The sequence below is a fragment of the Python bivittatus genome, unplaced genomic scaffold, assembly GCF_059951505.1.
Source record: "Python bivittatus isolate LINGU-HERP-01145 unplaced genomic scaffold, Pbiv_v1 ctg000610_np1212, whole genome shotgun sequence".
In the NCBI taxonomy this organism is placed as follows: domain Eukaryota; kingdom Metazoa; phylum Chordata; class Lepidosauria; order Squamata; family Pythonidae; genus Python; species Python bivittatus.
In genome coordinates this window covers 50,284,145-50,306,443 of record NW_028277088.1, presented here as the reverse complement: position 1 = coordinate 50,306,443, position 22,299 = coordinate 50,284,145, and the positions used below count along the sequence as shown (strand labels likewise).

Here is a 22,299-nt window from a genome sequence, read left to right as displayed (position 1 = left end):
ATTCTAGAGGTGGAAGTGGATCCTCCATCCCTTTCTATACCAGCTCCTAACCCCATGCTAGGGCCACCATATCTGGACTGCAAAAATGCTGGATGATCACTAGACATAGTAGCAAAGCAATACAGGAAACTCTTTGCTATTGTCTAGCGGTCATTGATTTTTGCAGCCTCACCATGCGTAATCACATTGGTTGAAGGCATGGGGCAAGGAGTTGGAAGCAGGGGAAGCTTGGTGGGGCATCTGTGCCTGTAGGTCCCAATGCAGCTGTTTATCTGTTTTCACTATATTTATACCACCATGTGCCAAATGAAGATAGCGTTCAAATTCAGACTCAAAATAATGGTTTACCATTTTTTTGTTTTCCATTGCTAGAAGCAAGACATTTTCTGTCCCTGTACTGTGATTGTTTGAACTCTGCCATATGCAGTGTTGTTTTCTAGTTTTTAAAAATATATATTTTTCAGCCCAGGATTTCTTGAATAGGAATCTGTCCTCAACCAATTCCAAATGGAGTTCAGCATCATCACCAAAGACATATCTCTCAGAGACATAGCTGAAAGAAGGTGTCTTCCATCTAATCATGTGATCAAAGTAATAAGAAAGATCCAAACTACCAAAGAAATAAGATACATTCAAGGTTAGTTAACAAACAAATGCAAAATTATGACATAAAACTCAGGATGTAAATGTAGTACACTTTAATAAAAAAAAAACTTAAATCTATTTAATCTGCCATGATTATGAAACACTGTTTAATTTTTATGTGATGGTATCATATATCCTAAATCCATATCCACAGTTCCCAATTTAAATTCTTGATAGTAACATTGGCTGGAATTAAAGACTTGAGATAGAGGTTTATTTATCTAAAAGTACAAAAAAGAAGAAAATATAAAAGACTAAAAGAAAAAGTGGAGGACAACAGAAAAAAGAAAGAAAGATATCTAAAGAAGTTACTCTCAATCTTCTTTGCAGCAGTTACAAACATAGTCATTACCATCTCCACCATCACAGATTACATATCATGGTTTCCTTCTTCCCATAAACAAACCTTTTAAATCAATAAATCCTGAAACCACCAATTCATTTTTATCCATTTTCAGCAAAAAGTCCATATAGGGTTTCCAGTCTTTGTAAAAGTAGTTGCTGTTCGTTCCTTAATCAAACAAATCAATTTAGCCATCTCTGCAAGCTCTGCCATCTTCACGATCCATTCCTCCATTATAGGTATTTCTGTATTCTTGCATCTTTATCCATTAGCCATTGATGAGCTGCAGCAGAAGCTAAGTGGTTCTGGAGTTAGAGCTATATAAGTCTTGTCTTGGGAGTAGACTACTGGAATAATATCTATATCCTTGTTGGTCAGTTCTTGAGGTATAGATCAGTACTTCTGACCTTTTGGGATATGACTTTTGTTCACATATTGGTTCGGTTCCTAATTTCTGCCATATTTTTCTTACTGATTTTTGGACTATCTCCTAGTATTACCTCTGCTGTATTACCCTCTTTATCACTGCCTGTAGATATATGGACTTTTATTTATGCCCCTGATTTTATTCACTTGAGAAGGACAGTTTTTCAGGTGAAACATGCATGGAATGTGTTATGTCCACATTGTTCTTCTGCAAAAAAAAAAAAATCTAAATCTGCCTTCATAACCAATCTGTGTGGGCCTTTGTTATATAAATATATAAAATTTTAACAGCATGAAAGCGCAGTGAGGTTTTGCCTCAAAGTTTTGCCTCCAGTCATTGCAAATGCAAACAGATCAAGGCAACTGATTGCAGTGATGCTCAAAAAAATTTCATTGTATGTATTCAACTGGGGATCACGCCTGTCACTGACACGCTGAATGTAATAAATCCGAAAAAAATGGTGAGGAAGGAAACAAAGAATTATGACCATTACAAAACCCAGGCTTTTCAGCTGGGCCCGTAACTCCTGATGTGACCAAACAGGTCCTGAAAGTTTTTTCACCACTTTGAGAACCATGAAAATATGAAGGCCCAATAGGATGCCAGTCACAGCAACCATTAAACTGATTAGAGTATAATTAACTGTTTTCACGGAATCTTTCTCAAACTCTTGCTGAAACTCAAAACATGTATTATTCTCATATTTGCCTGTGTTCCCATACCAAAAAAACATTACAGGCAACCCAGTAGAAATACCCAAAACCCAAACAGCTGTACTCGTTGCAACAGCATGCAAATTCCGATAGAATTCCACCTTATCCTTCCTCTGAAAGAAAACAAAGCATCGGGTTACTAGGATAAACACATAGAATAAAAAGGTGAGATACATATGAAAGTGCACCATGACACTCACAAATTTACAAAATAACTGACCAAAGATCCAGTTCTTTGTGAAGTAATAATACAATCGAAAAGGAATAGTCCCAAGGAAAAGGGTGTGTATTGCTACGAGGTTTATGATTGCAGTTGTGGTCACTGACAGTGTATTCATTTTCACTAGCAAAAATGACATATGGATGACACCACACACGCCTCCAGTTAAGACCACTATATATATTGTGATCAAAATAACATTCCACATATCAGTGTCTGTTCAATGAGATGATTCAGTTAAGAAGGTTCCAAAATTGAGTGAACAAGGGTTTCCTTCCCTTTAGTCTTGGTTCTAGGATCTTCTTTTGTCATCCCCTAGGAGGAAAAAAAAATACCAAGTTCATTAAAGTTTTCAGAAATATTCTGAAAATATTTCAGAAATATTCTGAAAATATGGATCTAAAAGTTTCTGTATTCCTTTTTTATTAAAAGCAAATTAGGAGAACTGTCCCATTATGGCTAGCTGTACTTTCTGTATAATTGAACGTGAACATTAACCAAAATGCAGTGTTACACTGGATACTACTGTAGAAAAAATAATAATTGTAATCTCTCAACTGAATGCAGGATTAAAGGGAGTTAAGCCATCAAGTGATAAAATAACCTCTGGATTATATACTGTACAAAAAAATGCTTTCTTAGTTACACCTATGTCTATGGGATTAGTTTAAATATACCTTTTTAATGCAAATGATAAAACGCTGAAGCAACCTGCAGCCTGTGGGATTCCTTCGAAGTTGGTATTTTCTGTTGTACATATATATCTTATAATAGAACCCCCGCCCCCAAAAAAGAGTAAAAAAGTCAGGTAACCTAGCAGGCAGATATCAAATACACCAAATCTTTAAAAATGTATACCAAAATGCCTTTCAAAAACCACCTTAAAATTCTAACTTGCCTCTAGATCAGTGTTTCAAGTTGGCACTGTTAAGATGTGTGGACTTCAACTCCCAGAATTTCCCAGCCACTATTTCACCTTTCTCAAACAAGCAAATTATTTTAAAAAATGAGGCCATGGGCTGTTGAAATAAGAGAAAGGAAAGGAAGTTTATAATCCAGAAGATTTGATAACAGACTTTAAAGGAATTGGGCATTATTTAAGTAATTTCTTCCCTAAAGTATGAAATAAATAAAATCTATTTAGAATGTTGGCTATGCTACTTTCAGATATATATGGCAACTATTGTTTTAAGTCACTGTTTTAATTATTATCAGTTATGCTTTTAGGAAGCAATTTGATTTAATGAAATTTTATACCTGGAAAACAGTGAAAGTTAAACCACTCTGAATGAATAAACTTTTTATTACAGCTAAAGATACTTAAGATACTCTACAAGAACTAGAAAATTCAGTTAGTATAATACTGCAATACCTAGTAAGTCAGTGTTGTCCAAACTTGGCCACTTTAAGATGAGTGGACTTCAACTCCCAGAATTCCCCAGCCAGCATGGCTGGCTGGGGAATTCTGGGAGTTGAAGTCCACTCATCTTAAAGTGGCCAAGTTTGGACAACACTGCAGTAAGTAAAGCAGATTGTAAAAATAAAAGCAGTAAAAATAATGCACTACAGCTGGCGAGGAAGCTGAACTACTAGTTTTAGTGGTGCCCCCTTGTTATCTGTTGCCATACTTTGTGTGCCACCACACAAAATCTAGTTACATTATAGTTAGCTGCACATTGCTTGACTGAAAGTAATATTTAGTAAAGCCTGGAAAAATTACTAAAAAGAGTATTTTAAGCTTAGGATGCAGATCCCTGTAGAAATCACAGTGTAGCAAAACATCCCTTTTTCTACCGTACTTGAATCACAAGGGCAGATATGCTCCTCACAATGAATCCTAGTAAATTTGCCTTCCACCAGGGAAAATGGGAAGACATTAAACTAAACTTAAGAGAAGGCTCTAGGATGATTAGAAAGTTCCAGGGAGGCAAGGTATTTAGCTGTCTGAAGCCCTGGATTCAATTTCCAGGACTTAATAAAGTTAGAGACCAGGTTTATCTCATTTTGTTGTTCAGTGTCCAAGATTCACTAGTTAAGAAGCATCCTGGGTTAACTGTAGTTCATGGGCAGCAAAAGCTCTAAGGAGAGGCCATAAGATGACAATTCATGTAATAGGTTGCTCTTCCTGGCAACTGAAATTTATTAAGGATTAGTAAAAGAGTCAGGCCAACTAGATAGAAGTTAAGCTTTAGCCATAGATCACCAATGTTCACCAGCCAAACATGAGTCCTTAGACCAGCCTTCAGTCAAAAGCAGCATTAAGTTGTTCTTGGGAATGGGAAACATTGTCCTCAGGAATTTAGACTGCATTGTTTCTAGAGGTGAGACCATTCTGAAAATAACCCCAAAACATGGCACTGAAGAAATTAAATAGGTGGCAATTTTCTAGTATACAGAAGTGAAAGAAAAGTGGAATAAATTTCACCTGCTTAATATTTAGGTGCCATGCTTAAAAGTACCTAAATATGATTTATCTTAAATAAAATGAGTCCTGCTGGATCCTGCCAAAGCCATCTAGTCCAATATTCTGTATTACCCAGTGGTCAACCAGATGCATCTATGAGCTTCACGAGTAGGACATATGAATGATCTTCCTTTCTAGTATCAGGAACTGATATTAAAGTATGCAGCCTTTAATACCAGATGTAGTATATGACCATCATCAATAATAGTCAGCCAATTGATAGTCCTATTTTTCTTGAATTTTTTAAAAAATTAAATTGGTGGCTATCACCACATTTGATCACAGCAAATTTCATAGTTCAGTGGTTCTCAAACATTTTGGTCTCAGGAACTCTTTACATTCTTAAAATGACTGAGCACCCCAAAGAGCTTTGGTTTATGTGGGTTATATCTATCAATATTTACTGTATTAGAAATTAACACTCAGAATTTAAAAAAAATATTTTATTTATATTTCAAATTTGGACACTGCCCAACTCACGAGGAAGAGACTCTGGGCAGTTTACAATAAACATTTTAATTAATTAATTTATTTATCTGACTTTGCAGACCACCTGAAAGGGTTTTGGGGATCCCTAGGGGTCCCCAGATACACTTTTATAACCACTACCATAGTAGGCACTGTGTGAAGAAATATTTCCTTTGCTCAATCTTGAATCTCCCTGTATTTATCTTCAATAAACCTAGTTATAACAATGCGAGTGAAAACAAAAAACTTTACTTCACTGACATTTTCTACAATTTTTTGTGCTAAAAACACAAGAGGAAAGCCAGAACAAGCAAAGATGCAAAAAGTCTAATTTCCACTTATTGTAAAAGTGGGGTTTGTGACAAAGTCTCTCTGGCATCTCTGCCTAGTTCATGCGTGCCTAAGGAAGCCTGTTAGATGGCACTATTGTAATTATTCTTCAAAATGTACAGATCAGTTTTTTGCATGGTAAATCCCAATCTATTTTTATTCCAGTAAGTGTGTATGACAATGTTTGGAGTTCTGGTTTTCTCACTTGAAACATCATGTCAGGAAATTAGCAATGAAAATGTTGTTCTTTTGCTCTTTGCATAATTTCAGAAAGTTGAGATTAAAATACTTGGCTAGATTGTTCTTAGTATCCTCATAATTCTTCACCTGTGTAACTTTCATGGTCAGAAATCATAAGTGTCAGAATATTTTCCAGCAGCCCTCCTCAATTTTCTATGGTGTTTTCAATCTTCCTTTCTTTGGCTGTAGCTCAAGTTGTTTTCTGAATGCTGGAGAATGTAGTTTCCTCTTGGAAAGTTTTACCTAAAATTATCAGGAGAAATATTAGATCTTCGGAAGTAAAGTAAAAAGGAGGAAATACTGCATATTAATTAATTGTGCAAATGTTACTACCATAAAGATGAAAATTATTACATTTCTTAGTTTCATATATTAATAATTTATAGGTCAGGAGGCCCCTCAGTTCCCATCAGAAATTTTACTTAATCTTTATATTACTGCAAGAGCCCCAGATTAGTGCCAGCCCTGATGTTACATGTTATAGCTTGCCCAGCATTCTGGTCCTTATCTATAAAACTTGTGTTTTATAGTTACAAAAAAAATCTTTTGCATATTCAACCCTAGGTATAAAGGTTTGCTGTAGAATTTTGTTTTGCTAGAATATGGTAGAAGCCAGTCTGTGTGATGTCAGAGTGAGCCCTGGCACACATTGACAGAACCTGTGAGACAAACTTCTGAAAGTGGCTTTCGTGAGAATCATATGATATGTCTTTATGGGGATTTTCCATTGCTTGTGTCAGCACTGGCATCCCAGAGTTGTGCCCTCCAGTTCCTTTGCTCATTGCATCTGCATTTACAAGAACTAATCCAATATTTATACTAACAATCACTCTTAGAGAACCATTTTGATTACAAGTTATGGATCGCAGCATACTTTTTATAGGTTTCTTATTGTATGAAGGAGTTGTTCATGTATGTTACAGTTCAAATTCCCCAATTTAGTGTAACCTGACCTAGGGATCATCTTATGCTGATTAAGAATTTGAAGTATTTAAAGTCCTAACATATTTGGGAAACACCGATTCGGAAGGCGAAACTATGCTGTAATAAGGGAAAAAATGGATCTTCTTCCAGAATAGCTAATTTTTTATTTATAATTTTGTCCCTATTAGTGCTTTCAGAATCTATCTGATATCTTGTTTCACCTGTTGGAGTAATCTCCATCTTCTTACAACTTTCATTTGTGCTTCTGATCAGCATGCTACTGTACAGTCCTTGGTGTCTTTTGGGGGTGGGGGCACCAAATTAGTTGATATTTTCTATCTGGCTTTGGTATTACATGAACCTTCATTAAGGTCAACTACTATAGTGGATAAACTGAGATTAAGTTGTTTTATGATATTTGTAGCAAGAATACGATACAGCACCTTATCTAGACAGCTGGATAATAAGGGCAATGTGATTTTAGAAAGTTCCTTTGCATCTTTTTCTCAGAATCTCATGTTACTTGTGGATTGTGATAAAGTTGGGGAAAGGACAAAATTGGTAGTAGAGGTTTGCCATGAGAAGCAAGGAATTAGCTTGGGTACTAGGAATCTGGGTGCCCAGGGCTTGTAATTAGCTGAAGGCAGCACAGAGGGAAAATAATATATTGGTAACTGTGATGGAATGGAATTATGAAGGCCAGACTCAGGGAGGAAAACATGTTCTTTCATCTCCTGAGGAGCAAGGGAAAGATAAGAGAATGAGGCTGGCACCTCCCTGAGGAATTCACAGTGTTGTGACTGGCATTACTTGGGAGCTGGAGTTTTAACCTGGTAAGATTGATGTCAGGCCTAGCCCAAGGAACTCCAGGAGGCCATGTAAATTCAGTCCAGCAATGTTTATTAGCTACAACCTCTAGCAAGAATCTTCCCAGACTGAAACTCCAGCTCCCAAGTAATGCCAGTCACAACACTATGAATTCCTCAGGGAGGTGCCAGCCTCATCCTCTTATCTCTCCCTCGCTCCTCAGGAGATGAAAGAACATGTTTTCCTCCCTGAGTCTGGCCTTCATAATTCCATTCCATCACAGTAACCAAGAGCAAAGAGGTTAAGAAATTATGGAATGAAATAAAGAGATTTTTACCAGACAACAGGGAACTTGAAGGGAAGATGAACTGCAGCCTTCCAATAGGAGGAGGAAGATCAAGGAGGAAGACTGTAAAAGGGAAAAAAATGAAAGTTAGTTTAGGAAGGTGGATATAAAAGGTGCAAGAACATGCAGATACAGAGACTGTGCTTGACCCAAATGCTTAGAGAGACCAAGTCTGCAAGAAACAATTAGCTTGTGACAGCTGTGGAGTGGACTATGATGGGAAAGAACCAATGAGCAAGCAGCCCACATGGATTTGGATCAGGGCCAGCAAAGAGGAAATGCAAGAGGAATCAACAAGAGCCAGGAGAGAAAGAGAGAGAAACACTCCCTGAGTCTTTTTAACACAACTAAGCAGGAACGTATTCCCTGCAACTAAGGTTGAATTGTGTGAACAGGTTTGGATTGTAAAATGTACTGGATTTGAAGAGCCTCCCTGGCTGTAGGGAACAGAATGAAAGAAACTACATTCTCCAAGCAAGCTTCTCAGGACTGGAAACAAGGGATTACTCCCACTGAATTCAACAGCTGCAGTTATGTGAAAAAATTATGCCTGTATTTATGTATCTGTGTAAATCTGGTTGTAGATCTCTATGATTACGCTCTGGGTCTCATAGGTGAAGCAGTGTACATAATTTGGTGTGTTCTTGGAAGTGTACCTTCTCTGCCATGGTCCTGTCTTGTAGAACAGCCTCCCCCCATGAGATATGGACAGCTCTGACCTTGTTGGGCTTCTGGAAGGCCATGAAGACCTAGCTATTTCCCCAGGCCCTGGGTGTTAATGGAGCTCTGATGTGGGTATATGAATATCTGTTATGTTGTTACTGAGACTTTTTTTTAAGGGCCTTGATTCTTTCTGTAATAGATGGTAACTTTGAGTCTGTTTTTAATCTTTCTTTGATTCCAAGAGTGCCTTGGTAAGTCGGCAGCCATAGATAGATAGATAGATAGATAGATAGATAGATAGATAGATAGAGAGATAGATGATAGAATGGAGTTTCCCTTTATACAGTAACAGTTTCTCAAACTCAGGACCAGCCACTGTGAAAAAATCTGGGCTCCTTAAAGAACCACAAATAATGTTGCAATAGTAAGTAAACTTCATTACGGTGTTAGACCTGCATGTATACAAGTACAGGTAGTCCTTGGTTAACGACCATTCGTTCAGTGATCATTCAAAATTACGACGGTGCTGAAACTTACAATCTGTGCCTGAAGTTACAGTCGTTGCAGCATCCCCACAATAATGTGATCAAAATTTGAGGTTTGGCAGCCCACCCGCACTTATGACCACAGGAGCACTGCAACTTCCCCCACCCGCCTATCTCTCCCCAATCTATGCCCTTTTGGCCACCCTGTCCCTGCCTTGTGGGGCAGCAAACCTCAGCACGTGGCAGGATTTGTTCATGCAGAAGCATTCATTCGCTCCCCCCAAGCAGTAGCATTCACTCGCACCCCACCATTCATTCACTTCCCAGCTGCCTCCTCTCCCAGTTCCCCACACCAACATTTCTCCTTTTGTGCCCAGCTGCCACTGCTGAAGCAGAAGTGCCCAGTTCCCTTTGCTGTCTTCCTTTTCAGACCCAGCTTCTCTGGTGAACGCATGGTTTTCTGAGCCTTCCGCTTCAGTAGCATTGCCTTTTAAAAACATTTCTTCCCAAGTGGGATGAAACCATAGAAGAAGACTTAAATTCAAATCTTCATTGGGTTGAGGATTTTGAGCCTCCTCATTGGAAGGCTCAGGGTGCTACATGTTCGCCGGTGGGTTTATGCTTTAGGACTGATTAAGGATTTGAATCTAAATCTTCTATGGTTTCATCCCATAGAAGTTGTCTTAACCTTGACCCATAGTGTTGCCTTAACCTCATAGTATAATTTAGCTACATTATGGGTAATAGTGATCTTATGATCTGCTAGAAGGTAGAATATGTATCAGTGGTCATCTCTCCCTGGAAGCTCCTTTATGAGAGGCCAAATTGATACATCATGCAAGTTCGAATAGAAATTACAATGCAATGTTGCACATCCTCTATGGTGTGGGAGTCACAGGGCAAAGTGGTTTGTGGAAGGGAATTTTTTGGTGTTTACAGTCAATGACTGCTGAAAGGAGTGCATTGAAACTAGCCAGAGCAAATGCTCTGTGTTGTCTATGATCTATTAAGGATTGGCAATAATCAGCTGGATTAGTAGTAAAAGACAGTCTCCAAGATTTGTTTCCTTGGTGCTAAACTAATATTTTGTTGCCATCCTGTATCAAGGATCCTCTCCTTCAGTGATCTTTTTGCCTGATTGTATCCCATCCGCTGTATTGCCTCATTAAAGCCATAAGTTGCTAGTTTTTCCTTGGATGCATATCTTCCAAGTAGATTGGATGTTAACCAGAAATGTCAGGCCTGTGGATTAAACAGCAGTTTTAGCCAGTAGTTAAAGTTAGTAATCCAGATCCTGTCCTCTAGCTTTGTAATTCCTAGTTCTAATCTTAAGGCTGCATTTGACACACATCTGGGGGCTTGCATGATTAATCTTAAAAATTTGGACTGTACCTTCTCTGCTGCAGTTAGATTAGTGTAAAGCCCCAGTTGAATCCCATATAGTAGCTGTGCCATAACTTTTGCCTCAAATAGCTTTAGGGTAGCTGGAATAGAATATCCAAATTTAAAGGAATAAAAAGACAGTATGACTGTAGCACTCCTCTGGGCCACCTGTGATATGTGGCCAGGTGTGGGTGTCTATGTCCCAATGAATGAAAGATAACTCCCAAATAGTTAAAGCATTTGACTTGCTTTATAATATTTCCATTAACATACCAGTTATGAATTTTAGGTCTTTTGTTAAAGGTCAGAATTTTTGTTATTTTGGTAATTTATCATCAAATTTTCTGTTTCACAATATTGAGCAAGGAATCTAAGGGCTGTTCACATCTCTACAACTGTCAGCCCTCCAGGTAAACCATATAGGAAACATGAGCAGATGAGCTAATTCTACTTTATTATAAGGCTACCTTAACATCCTGCTGTCAATTTTAGCAGTCTGATATGTTGGGGCGGATCCTTTTTAAGTTTCTTTCTTTGCCCATTATGCAGCTGCAGGCTCCTCCCCCTTTTATCTGATCATTCCCTAGGCAGCATCTTTCCTTCATCCCTCAAGGTCATTCCCACATACCATTACAACAATGGAAAATAACAGAATGACCATCACACATTAAATGAAAATGTGGCTTAGCAACAAGCAAGCAATGTTCTACTTAATGCTACTCTGGTAGCATCCAAAGTCCTCCCACAAGTGAGTATAATTAATAAACAGGAATAGTTTCATTTGTGGTTAATTTACCACATCCAAACTAGAGACATTGGCTTACTCCTTTCAGAACAAACGAGGAGAAATATTGAGTCTTTTTTTAATAATAATTTTTATTAAATGTTATAATTAATAAGATGAAAGCTAATACAAACTAAAAAAAGAGTAAAAAGAAAAAGTAGAAAGTGTAGAAAAGAAAAAAAGAAAAAAGAATAGAAAGAAATATGGAAAAGAAAGAAAAAATAAGAATGTAGTAAAGAAAAAAAAAGATATATATAAAAAAAATAACTTCCCCCTTCTTCATAACAAGTATAAACAATTTTAGTAACTTATCACCTTCTCTTAAAATACAAATGATCTCTTCTTTCCGTATCTTACCTCTTATCTATAAACAAAGCTTTAAAGCCTCGTTATTCAGTCCTGGTCAGCAAAAGTCCATGAAGGGTTACCAGAGATAGCAACATATTTATTTTAACCTTGTTCAAATAAACCAGCTTTATATTCCTTCCTTTTACTTCTAACAATCTTGACCTTTAATCCGTTCAAATAATGTTCTACAACTTGATTTCTTTTCCTTTTTTCTTTGTCCCTTCTCGCAAAATCCTTCAGAACTTTAACAGATCTCTTTTGTAATATAAAATTGGTTCTTTCTCTTTCTCCTTCAGTTCTCTAAATGAGCATATAGGATAAAGTGTATAATCAATTCAATTTATGGGATGCATTTTTGTAATCCCTCCTGCTTTGATTCAGAGGCTCTGTACAGTAATATCAGCTATATAAGTAAAATTGCAATGATTATTTTTAGCAAACGCACACTTGTTCAAACAGGGTCCTATCTCTCAAAATAAACATTAGTAATTATATCTGCCACATCAAATAAAATGTTTAACTTTTTAGAATTAATTTTTAACAGGCTTCTTTCATCTTCCATTTGATAATGCAATTGCAATAGACAATGACATATAAATTATAAATAAAATATAAATAAAAAATAAGAACACTGTTACATAATTCAGCGAATTCTTACAACTTCTGCTTACAATAATACCTATTTTCTCAAAGTCTGCTTACAGTGAAGGATAATAAAACTGAAAGAAAATAAGCAAAAATTTCCACATAGAAGCCTCCTTATACTATCATGTAGTTTTATTTCAAACATGGAACTGGATGAATTTTAAGGATAATGCTGCAGTTGAATACCCAATCCATTTAATGTATGACTGCTAGCTACCAAGGACTTGTATAAGCAATCCATTTGCCTTATGTTATGCATGTACAAACACCTGAAAATACTTCAGTTCTCTTTCAGAAGAAAGAAAAAGGAAAATATGTATGGGCAGGAGAAAATGTTATGATTCTCACAAAAAAAAAAAATCTGAAATGTCACCTCCTCTGACTAGGGATAAACGGTCATTCTCATTTATATAACCATTCATGCAGTACACAAGAGATCTGTATGTCTTTTGATGCAAAAAAATTGCTGTTGGCAAAACTTCGATAATAAACTGATTAGCTGTTTGTACAAAATGTGGTTTAATTTTGCTATTCAATACCTTTTGTAACCTTGAAATAATCACTGCACTTTGAAACATGTTCTTATTTAGTTATAATGCATGAGGGTTTTTTGTTTTACTTTCCAATAAAATAGCTTAATTGCTTCTGCTTGCAAGCCTTTTACCTTAACCTTGAGCTGTCTAAACATCTTCAGAATGAAAGCTTGACTTTCTGAGGAAAAATAACAGAATCTCAAAGAGACAATACCTTGCCATTAACTTTGTTTAGAGTGAACAAGGTGAAAATCATTGAAATCTGCTTCATTTTCTTTTTTCTTCTTAAGAAAAAATTAACAATGTGTGCTAAAACATCCATTATTAAATTAAATTAAATTATTATTATTAGAACACCCACACACACTTTCTCTCTGCTTTGATATTAAGATTTGTCCTCAGAGTATACAGTCACACCAAATCATCTGAGTAGAATGCCAAATGAAGCAATCTCTACATTGATATTTTCAGAAGGAATGTTTATTTTTTAATAGCTGCACATTTCTAACCAGTTGCCATCAGTTTAATATTATTTCTTCCCTCAGAAATAATTTGCTGGCTCATACCTCTCAAGCATTATATTTCCATCAGACCACCCTTTTTGTCAAGCGTCTTCTGCACCATTTGGTGTGATCTAAAAAAGGATAATCTAGGAGTGACAATTGTACAGGTCCATCAGTGCTAAGGGAACCATTAAAACACTCCCAAAGAACTAAGCAATTCTATCTGCCCTTGCTCCCTAAACCACTTAGCACTTATGTGTGTGTAGGACTGCATTGCATCCATTCAAAGGGCATTTCTGTACCATCCCACCTAATCCCTCAAAAGCAGTTTGAAGCTGACCTGTGATTTTATTTACTACCACTGACCTTAAAATACCAGAAATAGGGTCAGCCAATCAGTTCTTCATTTCAGCAGTCTAAAGAATAGAGTGTAAAAAATAGTCCCAGTTGTTCTACCATCTGTGCACCCCATCTTTACTTCCTATAGTGATTTGCCTGGATCACGAAAGACTGGATGTTATTTGTAAGGGGGAAATGCAGATCCATCTGCTATGAAGGGGAATTCAAAGCTGCCAAGACACCATGGCAGATAACATTGGTAAAGAATGGGGAGAGATTAATTTAAGCCTAGGAGCCAGGAGGGAAAACAGTCTGCCCCACAAACTCTTTAGCCTCTTCATTGCAGACAGGAAGATTGCTTGTTTCTCCCTTTTGGCACACTGTAACAATAAACTGGCCCAGTTGCCCAATACAGACAGTGATGTGAGATCTCATGAGTGGGTTCTGCTACCTGAAGTAACCAGATGCAGTTCCTTCCTACATCATCAGTCACAATGGAAAATTGGGGATTTCTAGCTTGCATGATAAAGTGCACGTGTTGACATCTGCTCCTCTGAACAACTATTCAGAAGTAAAAGCTTTTTCATCTGATCATCCAACTGCTACCACAAACCAGGAAACTATTGCTGGCCACTGCTTTCAGCCACTTCCTGATCAAATAACAAAATTATCTGCATCATTTTCACTGAGCTCGGTAAACAGGTTGAACTGGCAGAATTCTAGAAGGCTACAGGGCTATCTTTCAATTTGGGCTCTTCCATACTTTTTTGAAACTTACAAACATTTTATACTATTTTGAGACTCTTCACTCCCTTCATTAACAGGACTTCAAAAGAGAGATACTTCAAGTAAGGACAGATATTTCATCCTGACTATTGTTTCATTTAACAACATTGTCTTATATGTGCCCTCTAGGCAAAAGAAAGGGATACAATTGGATGAATAAGCAAATAAATTCAGCTTATAGAACAAATATATCCATTTTTGCTTAGTAGTAAATCCCACTGAAATCAATTGTTGCAGTCTTACATTAGCAGGAAATTGATCCCATTGAATGTAGTGACACTTCCTCTTGTATGTTAGACTCAACTTTAAACAAGCTATTTTATCTGTACTTCTTCATAAAAAGTCTCGTGCAAAGTTTAAATCAAGGTTTCTTCAGTGCCAGAATGGGAATTGCCCATTCCTCTTTATCTACCCAATATATTCTGTTCCCTAAGTCAGCAGTCATTTTACATTTTCTAGTTACTGAGAATGCTCAGTCCTCTTTGTATATATGTGTGCATTTATCTTTTAAATGTTAGGGTTTTTTTTTAATGTAGTTCTTGAAATCCCCATTATTATTAGGCTCATTATTAGGTGTGATAATCAAAAGTAAAGGATGGGAATGGGAAAGAATTCCAGAACAATTACTATAGAATGCATTTTTTAAAAAGTGAAATAAGCACATCTTATTCAGAAAAGCCAAAAACAATCCAACTTTAAGGAAGGCCTATAAAGACCCCACCATTCCATTAGTAAAAAATTACTAGGCATGTCAGTTAATTCTATTGCACAGTGAATTCTGTGTCTAATAAATAAGGTGGGTTGACGTTTAGCCTTCATTTTTGGTATTTCATCCACTGTGAAACCAATTTTGCTGCTGATGTCATAAAGAATACCACCCTGACTGATAATATCACCATGATTGTGACCTATAAATGATTCATAGGTATAATAATTATTATTATGCTAGCCATAAAGTAGCTATTGTTATAGCTGCTGATGAAATTGTTAACATTTTGTGAAAGAAGCAGAAATTACAGATGAGGAAAGTCCTTGAAACAAGTCTAACTTTACTTTTCTAGAACATTAATAAAGAAGGTTTTGAAGAAATAAAACTGGACACAATTAACACACAATTATGGATTCATATAAACTGAAAGGTGACAAACCACCTACTACAGCAGTAAGTTTAAATACTTCCCCCAATTTTACTTTACCTCAGCATGTGTCAAGTTCCTTTTTCCAGAATAAAACAGTCACAAAAGTCAGGTACAGATATTCAAACGTATGAACGCTATAACTGAATGCAGTGGCAGCCACAATGTTTACAAGGAGAGGTTCTGATTCATCTTACTTTCATCTAATAGTAACAGCATGTCAACAATCTCAAGGAAATCAAAAGAGAGAAGTTGAGTGACTCCAAGATGGTCAGTTCATGTCATTTTCTAGTTATTTCATGTTTTTTTTTCTTGTAGATATTTAATACTAATTGGATCTCTCCTTCCTTTTCAAAAGAACTATTTCTTTTATCAAAATATAGTGGCATTTTACATTTCAGTTTCTTACCATATATTTTATCAGTAAATTTTCTCTGTTGCTTTTTATACTTGGCAAGCTACAGTATAAATGCTAAGCAGATTTTAAAATGTTTACCTCGTACTCGGAGTTGAGACCAATCCTGATACGTTCAAGCGAGTCAAAAATCATCCGGGAACTGAAAGCTCAAAGCCGTCACTAAGTATTCTAACTCTTTGCTAAGATGTCATATGAACCACAAAACCACAATATATACATACACTCCCTAGTCTCACCAGGATTTCTCATAAAATGCCTACCTCAGTATTCTATATCAGACTGTTAATAAGCTCCATGGAACTCTATTAGATAATTTGCTGTCCCAGCTTTCAGTCTGCTCCTGAGGTTCCCTAGAAATTACTCTATGGATCAGTTAGTTGAATGCCATGGCTCTATGAGTTGTTTGCAGATGTTGCTTAGAAATAGATAATAGCAATCCTGGTGGCCAAGATCTATTTAGATTTTATTTATTTCTTACTGCTTGTTGATTTACTACTAGCATCTCTATTTTGAATTCCAGAAAAACTATAACCAAACAGGCTCAGGTGTCTGAAAAAAAATGACAGCAAAAACACTAGTCACAGTGCTCTAAAAATAAAGCAACAGCAGCCTTAAAACATTCAAAAGGAACAAGAGCAGCAGCTTCTTTTAAAAGAAATAACCTAGCTAGCTAGGACCATCACCACCTAGTGTCACAGCAAAAAAGGCCCATTTTTTTGTATCTTAGAAATGCAATGAAGTTTTTAGACAGACTCGTGTGGAGGAGGCCAACAACTTGGATCCCAGGCTGCTTAGGTAACCTTCCCTAATGTGGGAACATTGGCTATGCTGGCTGAGAATTTTGGGAATTGTAGTTCAATACATTTGGAAAACATTCCATTGTGGACAGCTGGCAAAGGGCTTTAGAACCTGAACAAGGAGTGTCACTGGGAAGCCATGGAAATTTGATACCCCCAACTCCTCTTCTTGTTTCATTGGTTTGCAAAACTCTCTACCTTGCTGCCAGAGAATATATTATTTTCCAGGCAACTTTCTACTGCTAACTGTAGTTTTGTTCTTGCCTGAAGTTCTTGCTGGATAAGAGCTAGACGAGAGTGCATGGATGTTTGGATTTTCAAAAGCAGGGCAATCATTTCAGTGGTATTCGTCACTGATTTTTTTGTTTTTGTTTTTGGTCAGAATCTGAAGGTCAGCTTCTTGAAAGGAATTTCAGGGCAAATAATTGGTACCCTCAGATATTTCAGCTGCAATAAGGGAGATTTCAGTGCCTGGCACAGGTTTGTCTTTTTAAGATTGCTTGGAGGCTGGCAAGTGGTTGTCATGGTTTCTGAATCTGGCATACAAAAAGGAACATTAAATCATTCCAAACAATGAACAGAACTATAACAAATGGAATAGCAGAGATTTTATTTAAAAGGTCCACAACCCAGTGTTCAAACATCTTGCACAACATTTCCATTCAGTGCTATTGACAAATGGAAGAGGGATGCTAAAATCCAGAAACCTGTCACTGAACATCTGGAAACACAAACTGTAGCCTTTAAACTTGCATGAGTTTATGTTCAGATATGAAGCCATGTAGTTTAGGATAATGGTAGCAATGTCTCTTTCCCAAGTTAATGTGCAGTACCTGCAGTCCAACAGCTTATATGTTGTACGCATAGTAGGAAATAATCTTAGTATAGCGACCTTGACCTTTTGTTGATTTGCTAGAACTGACTCTCCATCCTTAGAGTGACTCTGGACCCTGCTTTTGAGTTATAGAACCTGCTTGATGTTTCCAACTTTGTTTAAACTTCACACATGATTCCTGGATTGGCACTGGGCTCTCTTTTCAGAAGCACATGTTTCATAAAAGGGACACATGTTTCAAAATCCCCTGCCCTCTACAGCAGAACTGGTTGATTTCAAAATATTTTAGGTTGGATCCTGGTTTGGACATTGTGCAACAATAGATTTTGAAAATAAACATACAGTTTTTTTATCAGAAAAGACCTGGACTGCAGAGAGTTGGGGAAAATACAATTCTACTTTGTATCCAAGAATCTCTAGATTAGGCAAATAAGAATTTTGGAGACTAAAAATTCAGTTTTATGCAGAAAAGCCCTAGACTGGAGTAATAAGCAGTTCTAGATAAGAGGTCTAGACTTCTTCATTATACACCACTACCACCAAACTGGACTACACTGTACCTCTTGGCATGTCAGTAGCCAGTGGTTTTGTGCGTGTGTGTGTGTGTGTGTCTGCAGGCATGTAGTATATGCTGGCTCCCCCCCCCCCCCCCGCTATGATGACTCCCAGATAAAGGACCTTCATCTGTCTGACCTAAATTGTGACTTTCCCAGCCAAACAGGTAACACGTTGAACACTTTACAAGTATGATCCCACTCTGTATTTAAACTCACATGTGTGATGGATTTTGTGTATTTTGTATACTTCCAGTAGGCCATCTATATTTATTTATTTATTAAATTTATATAGTGGCCCATCTCACAGGTGGCTCACAATTAAAAACAACAGGAATAAAACACAATAAAAATATAAATAAATGTAACAAACATACAACCATATTAAAACCACCATTAAAAGATCAATTAAACACAAAACATAATGACAATCAGCAAGTGAATACAACCAGACATCCCATTCAGTACAAGCCTTGAAAAGGCTCACTTCTACTACCGGACCCCCAGGCACAATGAGATTACCAGGTTTTTAGGCCCTTCGTAAAGGGCAGAAGGCCAGGAGCCAATCTCAGTTCTAGGGGGATGATGTTCCAAAGGGTGGGTGCCACAGACTGTTTTGGAGTATATTGGGGTGTATGGGGAAGTATGCAGGGGGCACATATACCCAAGGAATGGGCCCACGAAGTCCTGGCCTTCTTTCCGTCTTCCTTGCCTCTCACAATCAGTTGGGCCTTTGGGATGAAATAGATTTCCCACCTCTGGACCAAAGAGACTTTGAAATCTTTTCTTTTCTTACAGTATATAATGGCCAGTGTCTCTCCTTCCCTGCCAATCTGCCTAAAGTGCTCACAAAGTAAATCTCAAAGTAAATTAAATGAAGGGAGCCAGTTATATGAAAGAAAAGAGAAGTGGGCTAGAGGAACAAGGATAGAGAGCAGAGGGAGGGGAGACAGTGAATTGAGAGAGAGCTGAGGGATCCAATTAATTCCTCTAACCTTTGATAGAGATGTTCAAGAGATCATCTCTAGTGCCTGCAACAAGCTACTGAAGTGTTCAGTGTTTTAGGATAGGAAGCCAGCTAAGCATCTGTTCCGTTCCGTTCCGTTCCGTTCCGTTCCATTCCATTCCATTCCATTCCACTGGTTTTCTTCTCTTCCCCTGCCCAAGTTATTTAGCAGTTTGAGGCCACTTTGTGGGCTTAGTTCTAATTGGACTGTTTGAAGGACTTCTCTGTGTCTTTCCCCTCCCATTTTTTTCTACTTTTATTAAACAGTCTTTGCCAGAGACATTTGATACCTCTCTTAGGATCTTTTAGCTGTATGACACAGTTTGTAACTCTACAGATTCAAAGGTATACAGTTGCTTTGGAGTATATGAGGTGGACATCTAGCATCTATCCACAGCTCCTCAAATCATATACATCTTTTCCCACAATCATGCTGCAGTGCAGAAAGGCAGCTGCATGATTTTGGGGAAAGAAGCAGCTGCTTTAAAGAGTTGCAGACAGGTGTCACCACACTCCTAAGCAACCTTTTGCCATCATCTCCAAAATCCATAGGACCTTTCCCCATTGCTATCCATCCATTACTGTCAGAAAACTACACTGGCACGCAATGTGCGGCCACTATTGCTGATGAGTACCCTGCCTCTGTTCCTGGTCTCACTCATAGCTGAATGGTGGTGTTTAGATTTTGCATGATGAACAAATAAATTCCTCCAACTTTTCTGCCTCCCCCTTATGTATGTAAAAGTTGGCGGGAAGCTCATGCCACTGCAGCAGGAATAAGGTGGGTCTGGTTCAGGGGCATCCTTTGCAGTGGGGGGGGGGGAAAGTTAAAGAAAAAGTAAGGACAACAGCTTTGATTGAACAATTGTAGTCATCATATTGACTTTGTCTTACCCCCTCCCCAGTGGACAGCCCTGCTCAGGTTGTAAGGCTGTCCCTTCATTTCTAGGGTCGTTATCTGCCAAATATCTCCACTATGGCCCATTTTGCTGTAATCTAAGATGAATAACATTTTAAAAAAAACACAACACATCAGAATCATGAAGAAAGCTGACCAGGAAGCAGCATTTTTACTAAGAATTTATATCCCCTGCCTTTAAATAGGCAGCCAATGCCAATTTCCAGATTCGGTCTCAGAGGCAATGGAGAATGGGCATGGCTCTGTCCTTTCAGCATGTTACCCAACATTATTACTTCTCTGTTACACTCAAGAGTGTGGTGGGTGATGCTCCGGGATCTCACACGAGGACCTTGCTAAATGCGCGGGAAATTACCCAAACCATTTGTTTTTTAAAAAAGAGTTTCCTCTATCTATTTTTGTTTTCTCTTTCTGCATCACAGTGGCTGGTTGGCAATACCATCACGAGGCTGAAGCAAGTGGTTGCTGAAAGCAGGAAAGAGGATGTGGCAGAGAACAGAAGGGTGCATGATAAAAATTGAGGAAGGAATCTGTGGCAGATCGTGAAGTATGGGAAGCTCTCAGCGATGCATGGTGGGAGAAAGAAGGAAGTGAAGATTGACAGAGACAGCTGTTGCAGATAGAAGGGATAGCCATTGGAGGTGGAAATGGCATGGGAAAAAGTGGTGAGAAGCTGAAGGAGAAGGAATTTATTGATTAGAGGAGTAAATGTGGATCGTGAGATAGTTGAAATCAGTCTTAGCTGCTTCATGGATTTTGTAGATATGAAATCTGAAATCAAACCTGAAATATTCCTTTTCTACCAACAATGGCTAAAGCTAATCTTTTGAAAATATAGCAGCAACACAGAAGGTGTTGCTGTAGTGTGATGAATGGTATACGCATATGAAAGAAATAAGTTAACAGTGGGCTGTAGATTCAGCTTAATTGACTGTAAAAAAATAAGAAGAAATCTTATTCTTCTTATCATTCTTATCAAATTTGGATGAAGAACCCTTTGTCGATACCTGGCACTAGCAACACTGTTTAGCAACAGCTTATCTTTTGAAGGAAGACAATTTTTGAATAGTTATCAGAGAAGGCACTTGCTGTATGGAAGCTTCTCAACAAAAAAATGTAATTTATACCTTACATTCCACCTCACTGTGTCTCATCATGTCCCTTAGATGTGCTGCTTATTTATTGGATTACTGGTCTCAACTGTGCCAAGCCTGTGGCTAGGTTTACAGTTGCTGTCTTAAGATATTGGTCCAAAGGGCTCCTTTCTTCTAAACGTTCTGCCTGAGCTCGCATATCGCTGGGACTGCGGCAAGCACCCAGGTTGCTACCTTCTGGACTGGCAGCTGGCAGTGCCAGCACAGAAAAGTGCCCAAAGGATGCCTAAAGTTTCTCTCACCCCATAACTAGAAATGAGTTGAAGGCAATGTCATAGGGATAAAGGAAAAAGGCAAGACTTTGCCTGGGCCTCAGGGCATCCATGGGGATGGGAGTGGAGGAGTAAAAAAAAAAAAGTCAAAATAGTGGCTGCAACTGAGTGATCACACAGATTCAGTCTCCTCCATTTTCTGTACACATCAGAAGAGAAGTGATGAAAATTGTACTCTTCTGGTATAGCTTTGACAAAAAAAGCTGGGAATATCAATAGTCAAGTTTGTTTTTTAAATGAAGCCTCTTGTGATGATTGCCAATTTTATTTATTCAGTTGTGATCTCATTCTACCTCACAAACAAGGTACTGCATAAATTGCTGAGAAAGTAACTTGCTGGGCTACCTTTACAGTTTGGCTTTTGTTTTATCAAATTTGTCACTGCCCATCTTGTTGAAAAAACTCTGGGCAGTTTATAGCAGAGATAAAATGCATTCAAATACAATATAAAACATTTGGGAACTAAGTGAGAACTTTTCCCATACGCTATATGTGGAACTTTACTTTGCTTCTGAAAATTGTTTTTAGCTGGTTTCTGCCTGTTGTGGTATGTAAGAGAAAAAAGGGGGTTAGATCTAAAGACTCCTTGGTAGTATGAATATATTATGTAATGCTAAATACTGAAGTAAAAATCATTAACTTGTACTTAAATAATGAAACTCTGATAAATATAATGATGCTAACCTTAGTACTGAAGTAGCTAATCAGCTCCCAAGAATATAATGGAGCTATAGCTAAAGTCTGGAAAGACTGACCGATTCATCAGTTTTACTGAGCATTTCTAAAGTACCCAATGAAATCATTAAAGCTTT

General features: G+C 37.6%; 1 protein-coding gene across 2 annotated transcripts; it reads right to left on the bottom strand.

The window, feature by feature from the left end:
- Window positions 1–697: 697 nt before the first annotated feature.
- On the bottom strand, window positions 698–16,107 carry GPR141 (G protein-coupled receptor 141). 2 transcript variants are annotated; one of them, XM_025177007.2, is made up of 4 exons: window positions 16,029–16,107; window positions 7,919–7,990; window positions 5,938–6,093; window positions 698–2,663 (listed from the first exon to the last, which is right to left on the bottom strand). In XM_025177007.2, the coding sequence occupies exon 4, from the start codon at window positions 2,554–2,556 to the stop codon at window positions 1,699–1,701; it is 858 nt and encodes a 285-aa protein (XP_025032775.2). In that variant the 5' UTR covers window positions 2,557–2,663; window positions 5,938–6,093; window positions 7,919–7,990; window positions 16,029–16,107; the 3' UTR covers window positions 698–1,698. The 2 variants fall into 2 exon arrangements, with proteins under 2 accessions (XP_025032775.2, XP_088006757.1); XM_088150631.1 differs by lacking the exon at window positions 16,029–16,107 and adding an exon at window positions 15,593–15,714.
- Between the last annotated feature and the right edge of the window lie 6,192 nt (window positions 16,108–22,299).